The sequence below is a fragment of the Dryas octopetala genome, chromosome 1 (assembly GCF_963921425.1).
Source record: "Dryas octopetala chromosome 1, drDryOcto1.1, whole genome shotgun sequence".
Lineage (NCBI taxonomy): Eukaryota > Viridiplantae > Streptophyta > Magnoliopsida > Rosales > Rosaceae > Dryas > Dryas octopetala.
The window spans coordinates 18078512-18094923 of record NC_141366.1 but is presented as its reverse complement, the minus strand read 5'-3'; the positions used below and the strand labels follow the sequence as shown (position 1 = coordinate 18094923).

Below are 16412 nucleotides of genomic sequence, written 5' to 3'. Positions count from 1 at the left end.
CCCATACTTGCAAATCAGGAGATATAAGAGTGCCGGGTCAAAGTCGATATGCTGCTTGATTACATAAGCGATTTACATGTTTTTTTTTTGTGCAATAAACATAACTGTTGTTTTTGTTTTTGTTTTTTTAATAAACATAAATCTCTGGCAAAGAAAAAAGAGGAATTATTCGAGCTGGGCTGGGCCTGATGGTTTTGGTCCAATTCCAAAGAGTGGGCCTAATCCTAAACTGCTTTGTGAACCTATTCCATTCGGACTATCCAAATCGAGTTCGGGTAGGAGTTTCTTGGGCAAAAGGAAAGGGAAGTCCTTACTTATTAGTACACCCTCGGAAGCCTCAGATCGTGAACTCTTTCCTCTTTGTTGCAAATTCACAAATCTTGGAAAACAAAATTCAGTGTAAGTTTCAAGTATCTCTCTGATTTCCACCATTCAGGTTATTGTTTGATTATGTCAATTTTATGATTTGTAAATTTCTTTTTTCTGAGCAGCTAATGGAATCGAACCAAGCCAAACACGGCGTACTGTGCTCCCCAGAAGACTCTCAACGAACCCTGTATTATTTTCTCTCACTCATCGCTTTTTTTTTTTTTTATTTCAAGGTGAATATATGTATATTTGTCTTTTAGGGCATTTGGGGTTTTGGGGATTTAGCTTTCTATACGACATTCTGAAACTTTAATTTAGTTTAATATAATATAATATAATATTTTTATTTTTCTAATTTTTCAAGGTACCCATATGTAACTGGTACATCTGTAGTGGCTATCAAATACAAAGATGGAATTTTGATGGCTGCTGATATGGGAGGTTAGCTGCCAATCCCATTTCTATTGTATCTATGGTTTATTATTTGAATAAACTTGTTCGTTTACTGGGGTTAAAATTTGATGTTAATGTTGTGCATAACTTTGTTTATAGTATTTGTTGAAAGGTGGGACTCTTTTCCCCATTTCTCTTTGCTTCTTGTAGTGAAATTGTGATATCCTTATGAAACTCTTGGAGTTCTTATGTGTTTGTTATCTTTGATTTATTTTAACATTAAGGATAAATAATTCAAATGTGGGTCTTTTCCAAGTAAGGAACATGACTTTCTGTACGATTATTTAAAGCCAAAATTTAGTTGTCAGTCCAGCCTTTTAGATCCCTAAGATGCCATATCTTGTAATGTAGTTAAAATAAACTATATTAATGGTAAAATCAACAACAAATTTGAACTTCTCACTTTCTGTGAAAGTTGTTGGATGTCATGGAGCAATCAAACAAGCACAAAGTAAGTGTGGGAGTGTTGGTTTTACTTAGTTCGCAGCATCAAATTATCAATTTCCTCCACATATTTTATGAAGAAAACTGAAGTCCTAACAGAACTTTTATTGGCTGCATGAATGGATACCTTGTTCTTTGTAGTTTGCATTGTTACTGTTTAAAGTTATCAAGAATGTAGCAAGTTGAATATACTTCTTTTGACGGTACATAAAGGCTATGTTTTATTTTATATTATTTTTTCTTCTTCTCATTTGTTGAATGCTTATTTTGTGCACCTACTGTAATGATTAAGCTTCTTGGTTACATATAATTGGCTTCTCTATCTTTTTGTTTCATTTCTTAATTATTTTTTCCTATAATTAGATTAGGGTCCATCACTTTATTAGTAATCCATCACTTTATTAGTAATACACATCATCCCTTTTTTGGTATTTGGATTTTCATTACTTGTATGATGTGAAATTTTGACACCCTTGCTTTTCATGTTTCTGTTGAGGTTTCTGAAAAATATCAAAATGATGGATTTATTGATAGGTTCTTATGGGTCTACCCTGCGATACAAGAGTGTGGAACGAATGAAGTCTATTGGAAAGCATTCTCTTCTTGGCGCAAGTGGAGAAATAAGTGATTTTCAGGAGATATTGAAATATCTTGATGAGCTCATGTAAGTATTGTTGCTTAAGAAAAAAATTATGTAGAAGGCAACAATTAGCTAACTACCTTCCCTAGTGTTTTCATTGTGCTTTTTGCTATGATTCTTTGTATCATTTGCAACTGTTGGTTAGAGGAATTTTCATTTTGGGTTTTATGGTTGCAGCCTATACGACAACATGTGGGATGATGGGAATTCCTTGGGACCTAAAGAGGTCCACAACTATTTGACCCGTGTGATGTACAATAGGCGTAACAAGTTCAATCCACTGTGGAACTCACTTGTCCTTGGTGGAGTAAAAAATGGACAGAAGTACCTTGGCATGGTAGGGCTCATTTAACACTTTCCTTAACAATATGTAGCATACCATGTGCTCTTAAAATAGATGATCCTTTTTTTTTACAAAAAAAAATTTTGATTGAGGCGACTTGTACTTATCATATTGCTTATCCATATCTAGGTTAGCATGATAGGTGTAAATTTTGAGGACAATCATGTGGCCACTGGATTTGGGAATCATCTTGCACGGCCTATTCTTCGTGATGAGTGGCATGAGAACTTGAGTTTCGAAGATGGTGTTAAGCTGCTGGAGAAATGCATGCGTGTCCTTCTGTATCGTGATCGGTCTGCTGTCAACAAGCTTCAGGTATAGTAATTAATTAACATTATTTACTTCAATTTTCCTTTTTTTTTTTTTTTGCTTCCATATAATAATATTTTTATAGGTTATAGGTTCCATCATTTTTGGGCTGTCAAAAAATGAATATTTCTTTGATCATTTCACTAGAAATTCCGAAGACTTCCTTACGTATCTATTGTTTCATTTTCTTTATCTGCCATATGACAGTCAACCTGTCTGTCATCTTTAATCTTCTTCAACATGTATAAACCTTTTTTTAACAGATTTGAAATTGTTGTTTTCTGTGTAACTTCTCATCTCTCTCTCTTTGTTTCTCCCTCTCTCTCTTACACACACACACACACACACACACACACTTACTTTTCTACTAAAAATTTAACTCTTGATTTTACCAAGGTTATAATTTCTAGTTTGTCATGGGAGAAACTCTCATGAGCCTCAAGAGTATTAGTTTCTGTTGCACTGATGAAGGGATAGTTATTTTACTGCTCATAAATTGGATTTTAGCTCCGGAAAGTGCTTAAAGTGGACATGACCGCATGGTTTTTATTTAAATTTTCTTTTGAAAATTTGTCTTATTTCAACTCGACAAGTTTTCTAGCATCTATATGTAAAGTAAATCACATTGTACAATGAGTTGCTTGGTAAACTGCAATAATTATTTCTATTGATCTTATTTACAAAATAAAAGGAAGGATTTAGTTGATTATGGGTTTTTTAGAGGGAAAAAATCTCTATGCAAGTGCATATGCTTGATGGTGTGCTTATCCAAAATGGTGCTGAAGGTCTGTGGCATATATTTGTGAATTTAGTTGGTGTGAGACAATCTACTCAATAATGCTTCCTTTTGATTACTATTTCAATTTATCAGGTTCTGGATGCTACCTACGTTTTCTGTATTCATTGTTCTCGAAGTGTTCTAGAATGTGGTTGAGGGAGTATATAATTGTTCTATTTCTGCCATATATATATATATATATATTTTTTAAAATTGATTTCAATTGTAGTGTGAAATTCGTTGCCTTCGAAAATTTGGATCCATAGTAAATTGTGGTTTCCTCCTAATTGTTGGTTTATGGTAGATTCTGTCAAATTATATATCCATGTTTATATAAATATGTATACATATATATTGTGATAACAGGTCATGGATTACATTACATAGTGCAAAAAGTTAAAAACTTTTTTTTTTTTTGAAGTTTTTCTTCATTTTATGAAACCCAACCTTTTAAGGGTTATGATTTTATGCATTCAGAAGAGTATAAGAAATGCAAGATTCCAAGACTACCCTACTGAGTTTGGAAAACTCCCAAAAAGAAAGTTGAATTAGAAAATTTTAATTTCTATGGAAGGTCTGTTAGCAAAGTGATAAATGTACACATTGATTTTTTTAATCGGACAGCTATAATGAGACATTTGAGAATTAGTTTGGAACTAACGTAGTTGGAGAATTAGCAAGGCAAAAATTGAAAATCCAACATTCGGTGTTGAAGGGTCAATGATAATATCGTGTTGTAAGGTTGGAGTGTATTGTTGTCCCTTGAACATTGTTTGACACTTCCTTGTAAGATGACTCATGTTATATTTTGAAATTGCAGATAGCTAAAATCACTGAAGAAGGTGTAACAATATCTCAGCCCTACTCTTTGAAGACTTTCTGGGGGTTCTCTGCTTTCAAAAATCCAACAGTGGGCGCTGAAGGATCATGGTAGCTGGAAGAGCTTCAGAAACATGAAACAGCCAACTGGGAACTAAGTTGAACTTTGATGTGTTTCTATGGTGTTTGGAACCATGACTTTGTAATACTAATTACTTGAATTTGTGTTGCACCCTTGAACATATTTATCGGTAGCTGGTTGGCTTTTCAGAATCATTTTAGTGATAGTACACATTGTTTTTTTATTATGTTGAAGCATCCAACAAGCGTGCACTTACTGTAGTGACATTTAAATCAATGTGTCTGCTTTTCTTTTCATAAAATTGGGCAAGATGTGGTTTCTGTTGGGTGATATATTTTTTTTGGTAAAACCCTTTGGTTAACAATAAATAAGAATACGAATGCTATCTAGCTCCTTCATTCTGTACAGAAGTTGTACGTGTGCAGAGAGAAATGGCTATAAATCTGGGTTGCTAATTTCGTACCCATGTCCAGTATTCTTTGTTTACATACATATAGAGTTTCTATCTAGAATTTTCGGGACATTGCGGATATAGCAGGACATTCTGTATTGTTGTCATGCAGGAGAAATGCATTCTTGTTTCTGCTACACTATTATTAAAGCACTATAGTGCATGTCTGCGTTTGTCTGCTTGCTCGTTTGAGGCAGTTGTATTTATGCTTTCCGGGTGGGAGACATTGTGCTATTGGCCTCTTGCCCAACTCTGTTGCTTGGGCAATATGTTAAATTTGGATATCACTCATGCAGAAATTTGCACATTCAAAACTTACTGTTGTATGCTTGACCCACTTGACCCAAAAAGTCTTCTCTAATAGAGGAAAAATGATTCATATAAGTCCACATTCAAGGTGAACTAGGTGTTATTATGGGACAATGCATGGGTCCTCACTGGTGAGAACCTTCTTATTCTTACTGCTTATGTGGCAAATGAAATGGAAACATATGTATTTTTAAATGGGAAAATTTTAGCTAAAAGATTTCAACTATATCTTAAGTCTCTATTTAGAACATGAATTTCACTTTGTGTTTACTGAGGACTGAAACTTTAATTTTGTGTCAATTAAGGACTCTGTTTTTTTTAGTTTTTATCTCAACTTTGGCCCAACACTAGACCTATCAAACCTCCACCAAATTCAGTAAACTTATACTGGGTTTAAAGCTATGCATCTCGTATTTACAACTACATAAAGATCACTCAAATCGGACATCTACAACTCCAGATAATTGGCCCCAAAGTAGGGTACCTGAAACTGTCCAATTGGACCTTTGGAAAAATATATAGAAAATTGAACAGTTTCGGGTACCCTAGTTTGGGGTTGATTATTTGGAGTTGTAGAGATCTGATTTGAGTTATCTTTATATGGTTGTAAAGAGGAGATGCATATTTTTAAATCCAATATAATTTTTTAAAATTTGATAGAGGTTTAATGGGTCCAACGTTTGGCCAAAGTCGAGATAAAAACTAAAAAAAATAGGATCCTTAATTGAAACAAAATGAAAGTTTGAGTCATCAGTTGACACAAAGTAAAATTCATGTCCTGAATAGAGATATTAGGTATAATTGAAGTCCTTCACTAAAATTTTTCCTTTTTAAATTCTTTAAACAGTTAACTTTTAACTAAACAGTCCTTACTAACCGAGCATCCAAATAAACTACTTTCTCTTTAAACAGTTAAGCAAACACTCATATTTCCTTGTTCACCATTCAACTTGAGGAGCCAAGCACCCATCCTCAAGAATGGTCTAAAATGACTTTTTAAACCTTCTCAATTTCAATAACTATTCGACAACAAAATATTTTAGACTATTTGACAAGGGAATATTTATGTAAGCTTCTCTTTTGCACTCCCCTCACTACAACAATTTTGGCCTAAGGCCTCCAATGATTTCCACTAAAGTTGGGGGGGGTGCCAATTGCTACTGTGGCTGTTCACTAATGTTAATTATTAGTGATCATCATATTAAGTCAGATATGAACAGTGATTCCATATGCAACTAATGGTTCTGATTAGTTGATTAAATTGTGGCACCCCTGTAATTTAAACTAAAAAAAGGGTTTAGTTAATTTAGGGACTAAAAAAAGGGTCAGCACACACAGATACCACCACCAATTTACTTGGGGTTGTACTATAACCAACCCAAATTGTACAAAACAGTAACCATTTTTTCCATTTTTTATCATAAATTCCAAATCCAACTATGAAGTCAGTAAAGACTGCAATAAAACAAGCTAATCAATCTGTGAGACAAACTTAAAAAGCCATCTCCCGCCCATGCTCAATATTTTCCCTCCTTCTAATGGCGCCTAGTATGTTGGAATCACATTTACCCATGACTAACTTGATAAGGTGTCAACCACTTGTGGCTGTTGGCAGGCTTCAAGGGATACTATATACAGTAAAGAAATCTTTCATAAAGTGTTTAAGATATTTACAATAGCATTCACAAGGCTGCAGTAAAGCAGGTAGACCTACTGCTATACTCAAGAGACTTTGCAGAGAGAATATCATCTGCATCTACTGCTCTACACATTGGTACTGAGGAGATCGAGCCAGCCATTAAGCGCAGATCCAAGCTAAGCAAGAGATGGAAAAAGCACACTTTGATTTATGAATAGATCAGAAGGGAGATCAAAGCTCGAAAGTACCTAGTGAGCTCAGATTTTGACTGAAAAACCAACTGTATTTGGTTAAACCAGAGAAAAGAGCAGGTAGCGCATGATCTGAATGATCAAGTAATGAAATCTTCCTTTGTCGACCTGAAGCTGAAGTAAAGGAGGGAATGGAGCTGGAAATCATCCTGGCTTTAATGAATAGGTTGTGAAGCTTTACATCGTAAGGTATGACATATTGCCTGCACTTATGACATATTCTTTTCGAGAGTGCACCATTGTTGTAAAGATGGTGCGAGTACACACTCTTGTGCAGCCGGTGTTCTCCTGTAAATATTGAGGAAAATAAAATAAAATAGAAGCATTGGTAACCAAGTTTGGTGCAGCTGATCATGAATTAGATTCTTCCAAGCTTGGAAGTGAGAACTCATTCTTATGCGATTCTTGGGCGGGAAATATCATGTCTTGGAAGTCTAAGTTTGTCATAGAGGAAACTGAGGAAATTTCATACTTGCTTTCATTGATATATGAGCTGAAAATGCAGGCCTTCTGCCTTCAGACAACTCTGAAAATCACCATTCTTTGAAACAATATATCAAAACCATATGGCTCACACGAATCAAGTGCAGATCGAACTCCAATCGTGAGTGTGGACGGTACTAGCTGCAAAACAAAGAGTACAAAATGATTAATGACAATAAACACAAATTAAATAATTAGGATGAGCACAAAATGAAATGATACTCATTTAAAGTGCACTAAGTGTGCTAAGCTCCTATTGTTTGTTCAAATTAAGTTGACTGAAACCCATTTGCATCAAAATGGTTTTGGTGCACATTCAAGGTTTCCTATGCAGAAGAGATAGCACAGTCGTCCCAGCCCCAATAGGGTCATAGATGACTGCGCCATCTCTCCTGCGTAGCGAACCTTTCAGTGCTGGCTAGCTAAGCTAGCTTTACTCTTCTTCTATGGTGTATGAGGTTTTGTCTGCTTCACTACAGAGCCAAGCTAGCTAACATATGGTTTAGTAACCCATCATGGCTTTGAATATTCTATTTCCAGACTGGCTCCTCCAGCCATATATATATAGGCTTTATCTGGTGCTTATTGCCTTATTGGCCATTGGATCATTCTGTAGCTTGTTAGGATATTTACTTCCCACAATAAAGAATCGGCCACAAGCATATTATGTCCTAATCAAATCCACATGTACATATTTTCATGGAACTAACAATGACGATTGTTGAGCCCATATTAATCAATGGATGTCAATCAATCACATGCATGTTGGTGATTGAAACTAGCAAAATCATTTCAATCCACATGAACATATTTTCATAGAATTGATAACGACGGATTAAAGAATTCATATTAATAAATGATTGTCAATCATTTACAAAACGAAAAGTAATATATTTTTTTAATGATAATCAATACACAAATTTTAATAATAATCAAGTTTGCATATATTTTAGAACAAATTATATTTTAGTATTTTAGTTATATATTATTTTTTAATTTGGTATTTTAATTTAAAAAAATTGTATTATAATATCTCAATTTTTATTTCTTGTTAATTTCATATTTTTGTTACATTTTTATCAAATTTTATGTTATTGGTCGATGTAACAATGATGTGACATACATAATGAATAATAGCCACATAAATAAAAAGTAATAAAAACAAAACAAAACCTTTATAAATAAAATAAAATAATTAAAAAAAGAAAGCAGAACAGCCCTCCCTCCCCACGCCCCCCCCCCCCTTCCTTTTCTGCTTCTTCAATTCTCCCATCTTCTTATTCTTGTTCTGCAACTCCCTCATTCTTCACCCACCCCTCTTATTACATAAAATTAAAATAAATAAACAATAAAACAAAAACAAAAATTAACTAACCAAAATTCAAAAAATTAATACTATGCTCCAAGTTCAAGATTCGCAGTTCACCCAAAAATCGAATTATTTTTCATCATCATTCACATCTGCATGTTATTTAATTAGGATTTGCTATAATTTCTTCCATGATTTGTTGTGGATATTAATGAATCAAAACTAATTAGTTTCAACTTCAACTTCAAGGACACTTCTTTGGACTTGGTTATTGGTTTGGTTGGAATATTGTAATCTGCATGTTATTTAATTTGTGTGGCTGACGAAATTTAAGAGCTTAAATTATGTCACTTAAAAGCCATTTATGAGGTCAATTCTGGTACGTCAGCTGTACTATACAAGACAAGAGCTAGCTAGGAGCCTAGGAGTAGCTATTCAATTATCTGACTCGTACTTCTGAAAGATAATAGAGCAACCTGAACAAAGCACCAAAAGTAGCTTTGTGCATGTAGCAGAGATGCAGAACTAAGACTAGTCAGTCATGAGAGCAGATTTGGTACCAGGCTGCTGGTACCAGGCTTTAATCAAGGTCATTGATCTTGGAGGAGAGAGAGAGCGAGTAGGGAGAGAAAGCTAAGATCAAAGGCTTTGATCAAAGCCTGGTACCAGTCTGGTACCAAAAACAGGGTACCAGATCTGCTCTCGTCAGTCATCTCAAATTCTCAAGAAGAGAAATTATATTTATTGTCTACGATTGATTGATTGCTTGATAGACGTTGATAATTTTAATTAATTTAAATTCATAATAAACTTTTCTCTTTCAAGAATCACGTATAATTTTCCTTGCAAAATGTAAATGGAGCCATGATGTGGGTATAGGATTATTATGTAACGTGTTATATTAATTATAGATTTATAGGTAATCATAGTTAACATGTATCATTGTATCTATTACAAAAAAAAATTGACCATAATATATAATACATGACACACATTGAATGGAGTAGTGCTAATTAGATGGTGAGAGAAATTGTTCTGATGATGGTGACCATAGTATCTAGTTCAATGGATTAAGAAGAAAAGAAAGGAATAATGTATAAATTTTTAGAGTGAAACTTTCGTCTAACAAGTATATATATTTATTATAAAAATAATAAAATTTAAATTAAAAAAATTAGATAAAGATTGAGGATGTTTTAAAATTTATAAAAAAATTATTTTAATTTATAATAATTTATAAAAAAAAATTTTTAATTCATAATAAAGTTCTTCTCTGATTTGAAGGGTATTTCCCTCTATTTGAAGGATATTTTCCTTTCTAAAATGTAGAGTGGGCTTTATAGAGGCTACATGTCCGCCTAATATCTTGGAATTAAAACCTAACATAAAGTTGTCAAAGAAAAAAAATAAAAAGACTTAATTAAAAATCTTAAATCACTACCAGTCTTAATTTAAGAAAAACTCATAAAATAGACTAAAATCTAAATATTCCTTTATTATAACTATTTATTTTATTAGTTTGTACATTAATTAATTGTATATATCTGTGATAGAAAAGTTTATGAACAACTTAATTCGCTGAAGGGTGTCCTTTATTTAGTGAATTTAGCATACAGGTCTCTCCTTCATTCAATGAATTGTCATCAGCATCCACATTGTTAAGTATGAAATGCATTTCATTTTAGGGTAAAATACTAAAATGTGACATTGCTGCATATGTATATGTTTCCCTCCTTTTGGAAACTGGCAGGAACTGCAAGCCCCACCCACCCCAAAACAGAGAGGAGGGGATAAGGACATAGTTTATCAAGGTTTTTTGACCGCGAATAAGGATGGTTTTTTGACCGCGAATAAGAACTTGTCTAAGCCTTTAAATTCAATAGCATGTAGTCTTGAAGAGGAAAATACTGTTTTTTACAAACAAACAAACATCCTTAGGCTCCATTTAAATGAAAAAATCTAGATTTAAACTTTTGGTGTAAATTTTTAATTGGGCTTTAGAAATATTCATTTTAATGTTAATAAAAGAGTAAATTAATGTAGGATGCATGACAAATATTTTACTTAACATTTAGTACACTTACTGTAAAAATGTAATAATAAAATAACATTTGTAACTTATAGGTCATTTAGCTTATTTAGTTTAGTTTTAGTTCTTTTTTTTTTTTTGTTCGTTTTGAATTTTCTTCTCTCAAATTTTCTTAGTTTATTTGGTATATAAAACTTATATTTGTCCAAAATATAATAAAAATATATCTACATTCGCAGTTTCAATTTTTTGACGCAGTTTCATATTTTTAGTTTGACGCTTTTGAAGTTGTTTTGGGTGGGTTGAGCTTATGTTAATTTTAGTTTTTAATTTTGGGTGGATTGCAATTGTGTTAGTTTCAATTTTTATTTTGAGTGGATTAAATTTGTGTTAGTTTCAGTTTTTATTTTAGGTGGGTTGAGTTTGTATTAAGATTGGTCTTTTAGAAAGTTACTTAAAAATTAAATTTGTATGTTAAAGTAGTTTTGATTAAGTTTTTATACTTTAAAATTAACGTACTCTTAAAAAAAATTCGCTTATAAACTTGATTGTTTAAGAAAAGGAAGAATTTCAGATACTTGAAAGAAAAGTGTTATTTCAAATTTCAATCCTTAGGCCTCCCCTTTGGAATGAAAAAAATATAAAAGAAAAGAAAAAAACTATGCTTTAAGCCTTTAACAAGGGTTAGTTATGTTTTGCTCTGAGTGTAGAATACTACAATTGTGATGTAATCCAATTTGGAATTGAAGTAGGTTTTTTTATTTTTTTTATAAAATGATTGAAGTTGAACTGGTGAAGTGGTTGGTGGCTGCTTTTAATTGCAGATTCATCTTTAATTTTTGAGCAAATTACAATTTAGTACCTCAACTTTATATGTTGTTTCAATTTAATACCTCAACTTTGAAACCTTGCAAAAAAGTACCTCAACTTTCATTTTGTATCAATTTAGTACCCCAACTTTGAAAATTTGCAAAAAAGTACCTCAACTTTCATTTTGTGTCAAAATAGTACCTCCGTTAGTTTTTCTGTCAAAATAGCAGGGGTATTTTCGTCTTTTCCTTAAATTTTAAAAATAATAATTTTTTTTAAATAAAAAAAATTTTATAAAAATTTATTTTAAAATAATTAAAATTAAAAAAAAATTAATTTTGTTCCCTCCCCCCCCGCCCCCACCCCCACCCCCACCCCTCCCCTCCCCTCCCGAACCAGCCTCTCCCTTCCCCTCCCCAGCCAGCCCCCACCCTCCCTTCCCCTCCCCTCCCCTCCCCAGCCCGCCCCCCCTCCCTGCCCTCCCCTCCTCCCCAGCCCACCCCCACCCACTCCCCCCCTCCCTGCCCTCCCCTCCTCCCCAGCCCATCCCTGCCCGGAACGTCTCGCCGCGGAGGTGTTGCAGCTCCGCCAGCGTCCGGCTCAGCTCGTCCACGGAGTCTGAAATCTGCTCCACGCAGTCGCTGACGGCCGAACGCTGCCGTTTCGTGAACCCCTCGTTGGAGACGTGGGCGAGGTAGTCGGAGACGCTGCGGGCGCGAGTGAGGCTCACGGTCACAGCGGCCTGGGCAAGGTCGCGTGGGGTCTTGGCGGGGCCCGCGTAGGTGGACAGGGTCCGGATGCAGAGGTTTGGGTAGCTGGCGTGGCTGCAAGATGTACGGACGAGGGGAGGAGGGGAGGGCAGGGAGGAGGGGAGTGGGTGGGGGTGGGCTGGGGATGGGCTGGGGAGGAGGGGAGGGCAGGGAGGGGGGCGGGCTGGGGAGGGGAAGGGAGGGTGGGGCTGGTTGGGGAGGGGAAGGGAGAGGCTGGTTGGGGTGGGGGTGGGGGGGGGGGAACAAAATGAATTTTTTTTTAATTTTAATTATTTTAAAATAATTTTTTTTAAATTTTTATTTTTTTTAAATTTTTTTTATTTAAAAAAATTATTATTTTTTAAATTTAAGGAAAAGACGAAAATACCCCTGCTATTTTGACAGAAAAACTAACGGAGGTACTATTTTGACACAAAATGAAAGTTGAGGTACTTTTTTGTAAATTTTCAAAGTTGGGGTACTAAATTGATACAAAATGAAAGTTGAGGTACTTTTTTGCAAGGTTTCAAAGTTGGGGTACTAAATTGAAACAACATATAAAGTTGAGGTACTAAATTATAATTTGCTCTTAATTTTTTCATTTATGATGATGCAGACCTAGAAAAAGGACCATCTGTGACCACACAAGTTTATCTCAAGGGTGCGAAAAGTAGAATAGTACCACCATCTGTGACCACTCGAATATGATGAATTGATGATGAGATTGGAGACATTGATCTGTTATGTTACTGCTGAGACCCCTCTCAAAATTAGAGGGCATGAAAGATTTGCAATGCTTTTTTTTTCTTTTTGGTCAAAAAGGTTTGGTCAAAAAGATATATATATATATGTATATATATTGAAAAGGACACTAGCTAGCTGTAATGAATTTGTTGTATGGAAAATGCCAAACTTGGTGAAAGAGAGCTTAACACGTGGCATGAGAATAAAGTATACGGGGTTAGGCAAAGTATTTGGTTGACAAGTGAATGAGGAGAAAAAGCGTGAAGTCAGAATGTATATGACCATTAATTAGCCAAGTTACGTGGCCAATTCAACTAAGCTCTCGGCTGACCCACTTCCTCGTCCTCTCGGCTGAGCAACATTGGCTGAACAAAAGTGAGTCGTGCTCTCGGCCGAGCAACCTTGCTCATGACTCTTGCCAGCGGTTAGGCCTGGTAACGAACCGAGAGCTCCTAATCTACAATCCAAATACCAAATTGTCAATTGCAATTGATCTGACGGTGGTCGATTTTTGACTGTATCGAATGCAGTCAGTGGAAGTCGGAGTCAGTTTTAGCCGTCCAAAATAGAGGGAGGCAGAGGTCTAGAGGGGTGTCTCAATTGGGTGGTGGTGGTGGGAAAAATTTGACCGTCAACCGAGCTTCCACCGAAAACCACAAAAATCGACAAACTAAAGTTGATCGATATGGTCGTTTTTGTCGATTTTATGTTCAAAAATACCAGTCCTAACCGTTGTACACTACTAAAGCACCTCATTTATAGTTGTCTACTTATTCTGAATCATTTTAAGCCACATACAAACAAGATAAATGACTTATTATAAAAAAAAAGGAGCTACAAGTCATTTTTCAGGATCCAACAATCCCTCCACCCCCAAAACAACCCTAAAAACTCACAAACAATGTGAAAATTCTCAACAACTTTTTTGCTCCCAATGCAACCCCTTAGCTTTTATTTCTCAAAGTTCTCTTTATTTTCATTTGCAAAGCCTGTCAAGGCCCTTTTAGTTGTATTTTCTTATGCTAATGCAACTTTCTTGTATTTTGGGTTTTATCAAGGACACTTCTTAATCTTTGAATTTATTTTAGTGTTATTTTTCATTAAGCTCTCTTTTAAATTCATGTTACACTTTTATTTACAATTTAGTTGTTTATTTTCAAAGTCCTAGGCGATCTAGGCAAGAAAAAAACCTAGATAGGTTTTCTATCCCTTGTCATATCGCACAATCGTTTTTAGAAGTTAGATATTTAATTTAGCGCATTTAATTTAATTTCTATTTTTTGCATTTTTTTTTTTCTAATTGGCTATTCCGAGTCGATTAGTGGCACGTCCGCATCCACGCCAAAGGTTCGAAACCTCACCGTTGTCACTCACGACGAGGCGTGTTTTGACTAGACACTCGGCCCTCCACGTGGCAGCTTTGTAGCTCTCCACGTGGCTGATAATTTTTGTGTCGAAACAGTTACTTATATATATATATATATATATAGACAAAACATAGATTACTAATGTTTATAATCTACACCTACATGCATCCAACATAATATGTTTAAACATATATTATTTTAGGCTCAAATAATATAAATTTTTTTATATCTTCAATTCAAAAGTAAGAATAGTCCATTTTTAAAAAGGAAAAATTATGTATTGTAAATATACATGAAGAGTTGAGAATTTTATTTTTCTAATTTGCCTTAGGTCCTCAAAATCTCGAACCGACTTTATTCAACATTATCATATTGCAACTCTGAATATGTTTTATGTATGATGAGATTATGAAATGATTTTTTGGAGTGAAGATATAGTGTATCATGCCCATTTTTCTTGAAAAGAATCTCATGGTAACACAATAACAAATTGATGAAATTAATCATACATGAACCTTGGAAGTGATTGATGATTAAATTTTCAAATCATGATAGAGGAGAAAGGTTTTAATAAGGCTGGTTTGGTTTGTGCAATGTATGGTAAGTTGGTAACCACGCTTATGGAAGGGCAAGCCTCGCTTGGGAATGAATTTTGAGATTCCATTCCCATAATTGGTAAGCAAAGTCATTAAAATGTGTTACCTTTTAGGGTTTGTTTGGTTCACGAAATTGATTTTTTGGGAAATCAATTCTTTTGCATTTTTCAGGGGGAAGGGAATGTGAAATTCCCTTTACTGTGTTTGGTAAGCTTGAGAAAGTAAACTAAGAATTGAAAGCAATAAATGCTGTGTTTGGTCAGTTTTTCAATTGTACCATAATTTATTATTTATTCTGAAATAATAGCAAAGTTAGTTTTATCCAAAACGAAACAATAAATATTTTCTCAAGAGGGGGATCGAAATCAATTCTATTGCTCTAGCAAGGGTTTCATTTTTTCACCAATAAGGACATCAGATTCCCTTGGGCCAAGAATTGATTTCCATTCCCTCTACTTACCAAACATGGAAATGTAATTGATTTTTTATTCTCAAACCTTCAAAAGTTGAACCAAACGGCCGTTAGTCTTTTATATAAGTATGAGATACTAATAAAGAAGGAAATTTGAAAAATTTCTCCCCCCTTGGGTTTTGCTAATCATCACTTGAAAAAACATGTATTGTGGGTAGTAATTACCACATACCCATAATTTAAACATAATAAATGAGCTTATTATTGGAAAACAACTTTTGATTCCTATGCACAAACAAAACATATGGAATGGTAATACTTTCCTAGCTTCCATTCCCAACATTTTAAAACACAATAATGGGAATATTCATTCACATCCCCTTGGAATGAGCATGAGTATGACATTCTCAAATAACACATTCCACGAACCAAACAAGGACTAAGAGTCTTTCAAATAAGGTTATTTGAGGGAGCAATGCTTAGTGAGGACTAACTTTGTCCTCATGGCCAATCAAATGAGCTCTTGATTGGGTTCACCATCCCAATACTTTTTTCTCTCTCATAATTAAGCTTATTTAATTGGCCATGAAGACCCAAGCATTGTTCTATTTGAGGGATATATTGTGGGGTCTATTTTGCATTGTTATTCAAGAATCTAAACAGACAATTTATTAGGTCTTCATTGAAGGATCGTTCTTACAAAAAAATTAAATAAATCGAAAAACACTAAAACACTTAATCATAATCAAATAAACATACGAATATAGTATTTCCAATAACTAAGTAGTTATTTTCTGATTTTTTTTTTTATATAAATGATTCTTGAATAAGAATTTAGAAAATTAATGATGGGATTATAAACTACAATGTGAAGTATTCCCCATAATGTAACTCTCAAATAATCTTATTTAAGAGATCTCAAATGTAAACTTTCTTCCTCATACACAAAGCTGAGATATCTTTCACATGTCATGCATGTGGTAATTGGTCTCCAATAAAAGAATTTAGAGCTTGTAAACGAATCAC

The 16412-nt window shown here is 34.3% G+C and overlaps 1 protein-coding gene and 1 long non-coding RNA gene across 2 annotated transcripts; one reads left to right on the top strand and one right to left on the bottom strand.

Annotated features, from left to right (window-relative positions):
- Positions 1–268: 268 nt before the first annotated feature.
- On the top strand, positions 269–4538 carry PBG1 (20S proteasome beta subunit G1). Its single transcript, XM_086242431.1, has 7 exons — positions 269–399; positions 492–556; positions 734–810; positions 1801–1930; positions 2084–2243; positions 2379–2564; positions 4157–4538. The coding sequence occupies exons 2-7, from the start codon at positions 495–497 to the stop codon at positions 4268–4270; spliced, it is 729 nt and encodes a 242-aa protein (XP_086098557.1). The 5' UTR covers positions 269–399; positions 492–494; the 3' UTR covers positions 4271–4538.
- A 2092-nt stretch (positions 4539–6630) lies between these two features.
- On the bottom strand, positions 6631–7872 carry LOC147298768 (uncharacterized). The gene is made up of 2 exons (XR_015119952.1): positions 7360–7872; positions 6631–7175 (listed from the first exon to the last, which is right to left on the bottom strand). It is a non-coding gene; the product is annotated as an uncharacterized LOC147298768 (long non-coding RNA).
- Between the last annotated feature and the right edge of the window lie 8540 nt (positions 7873–16412).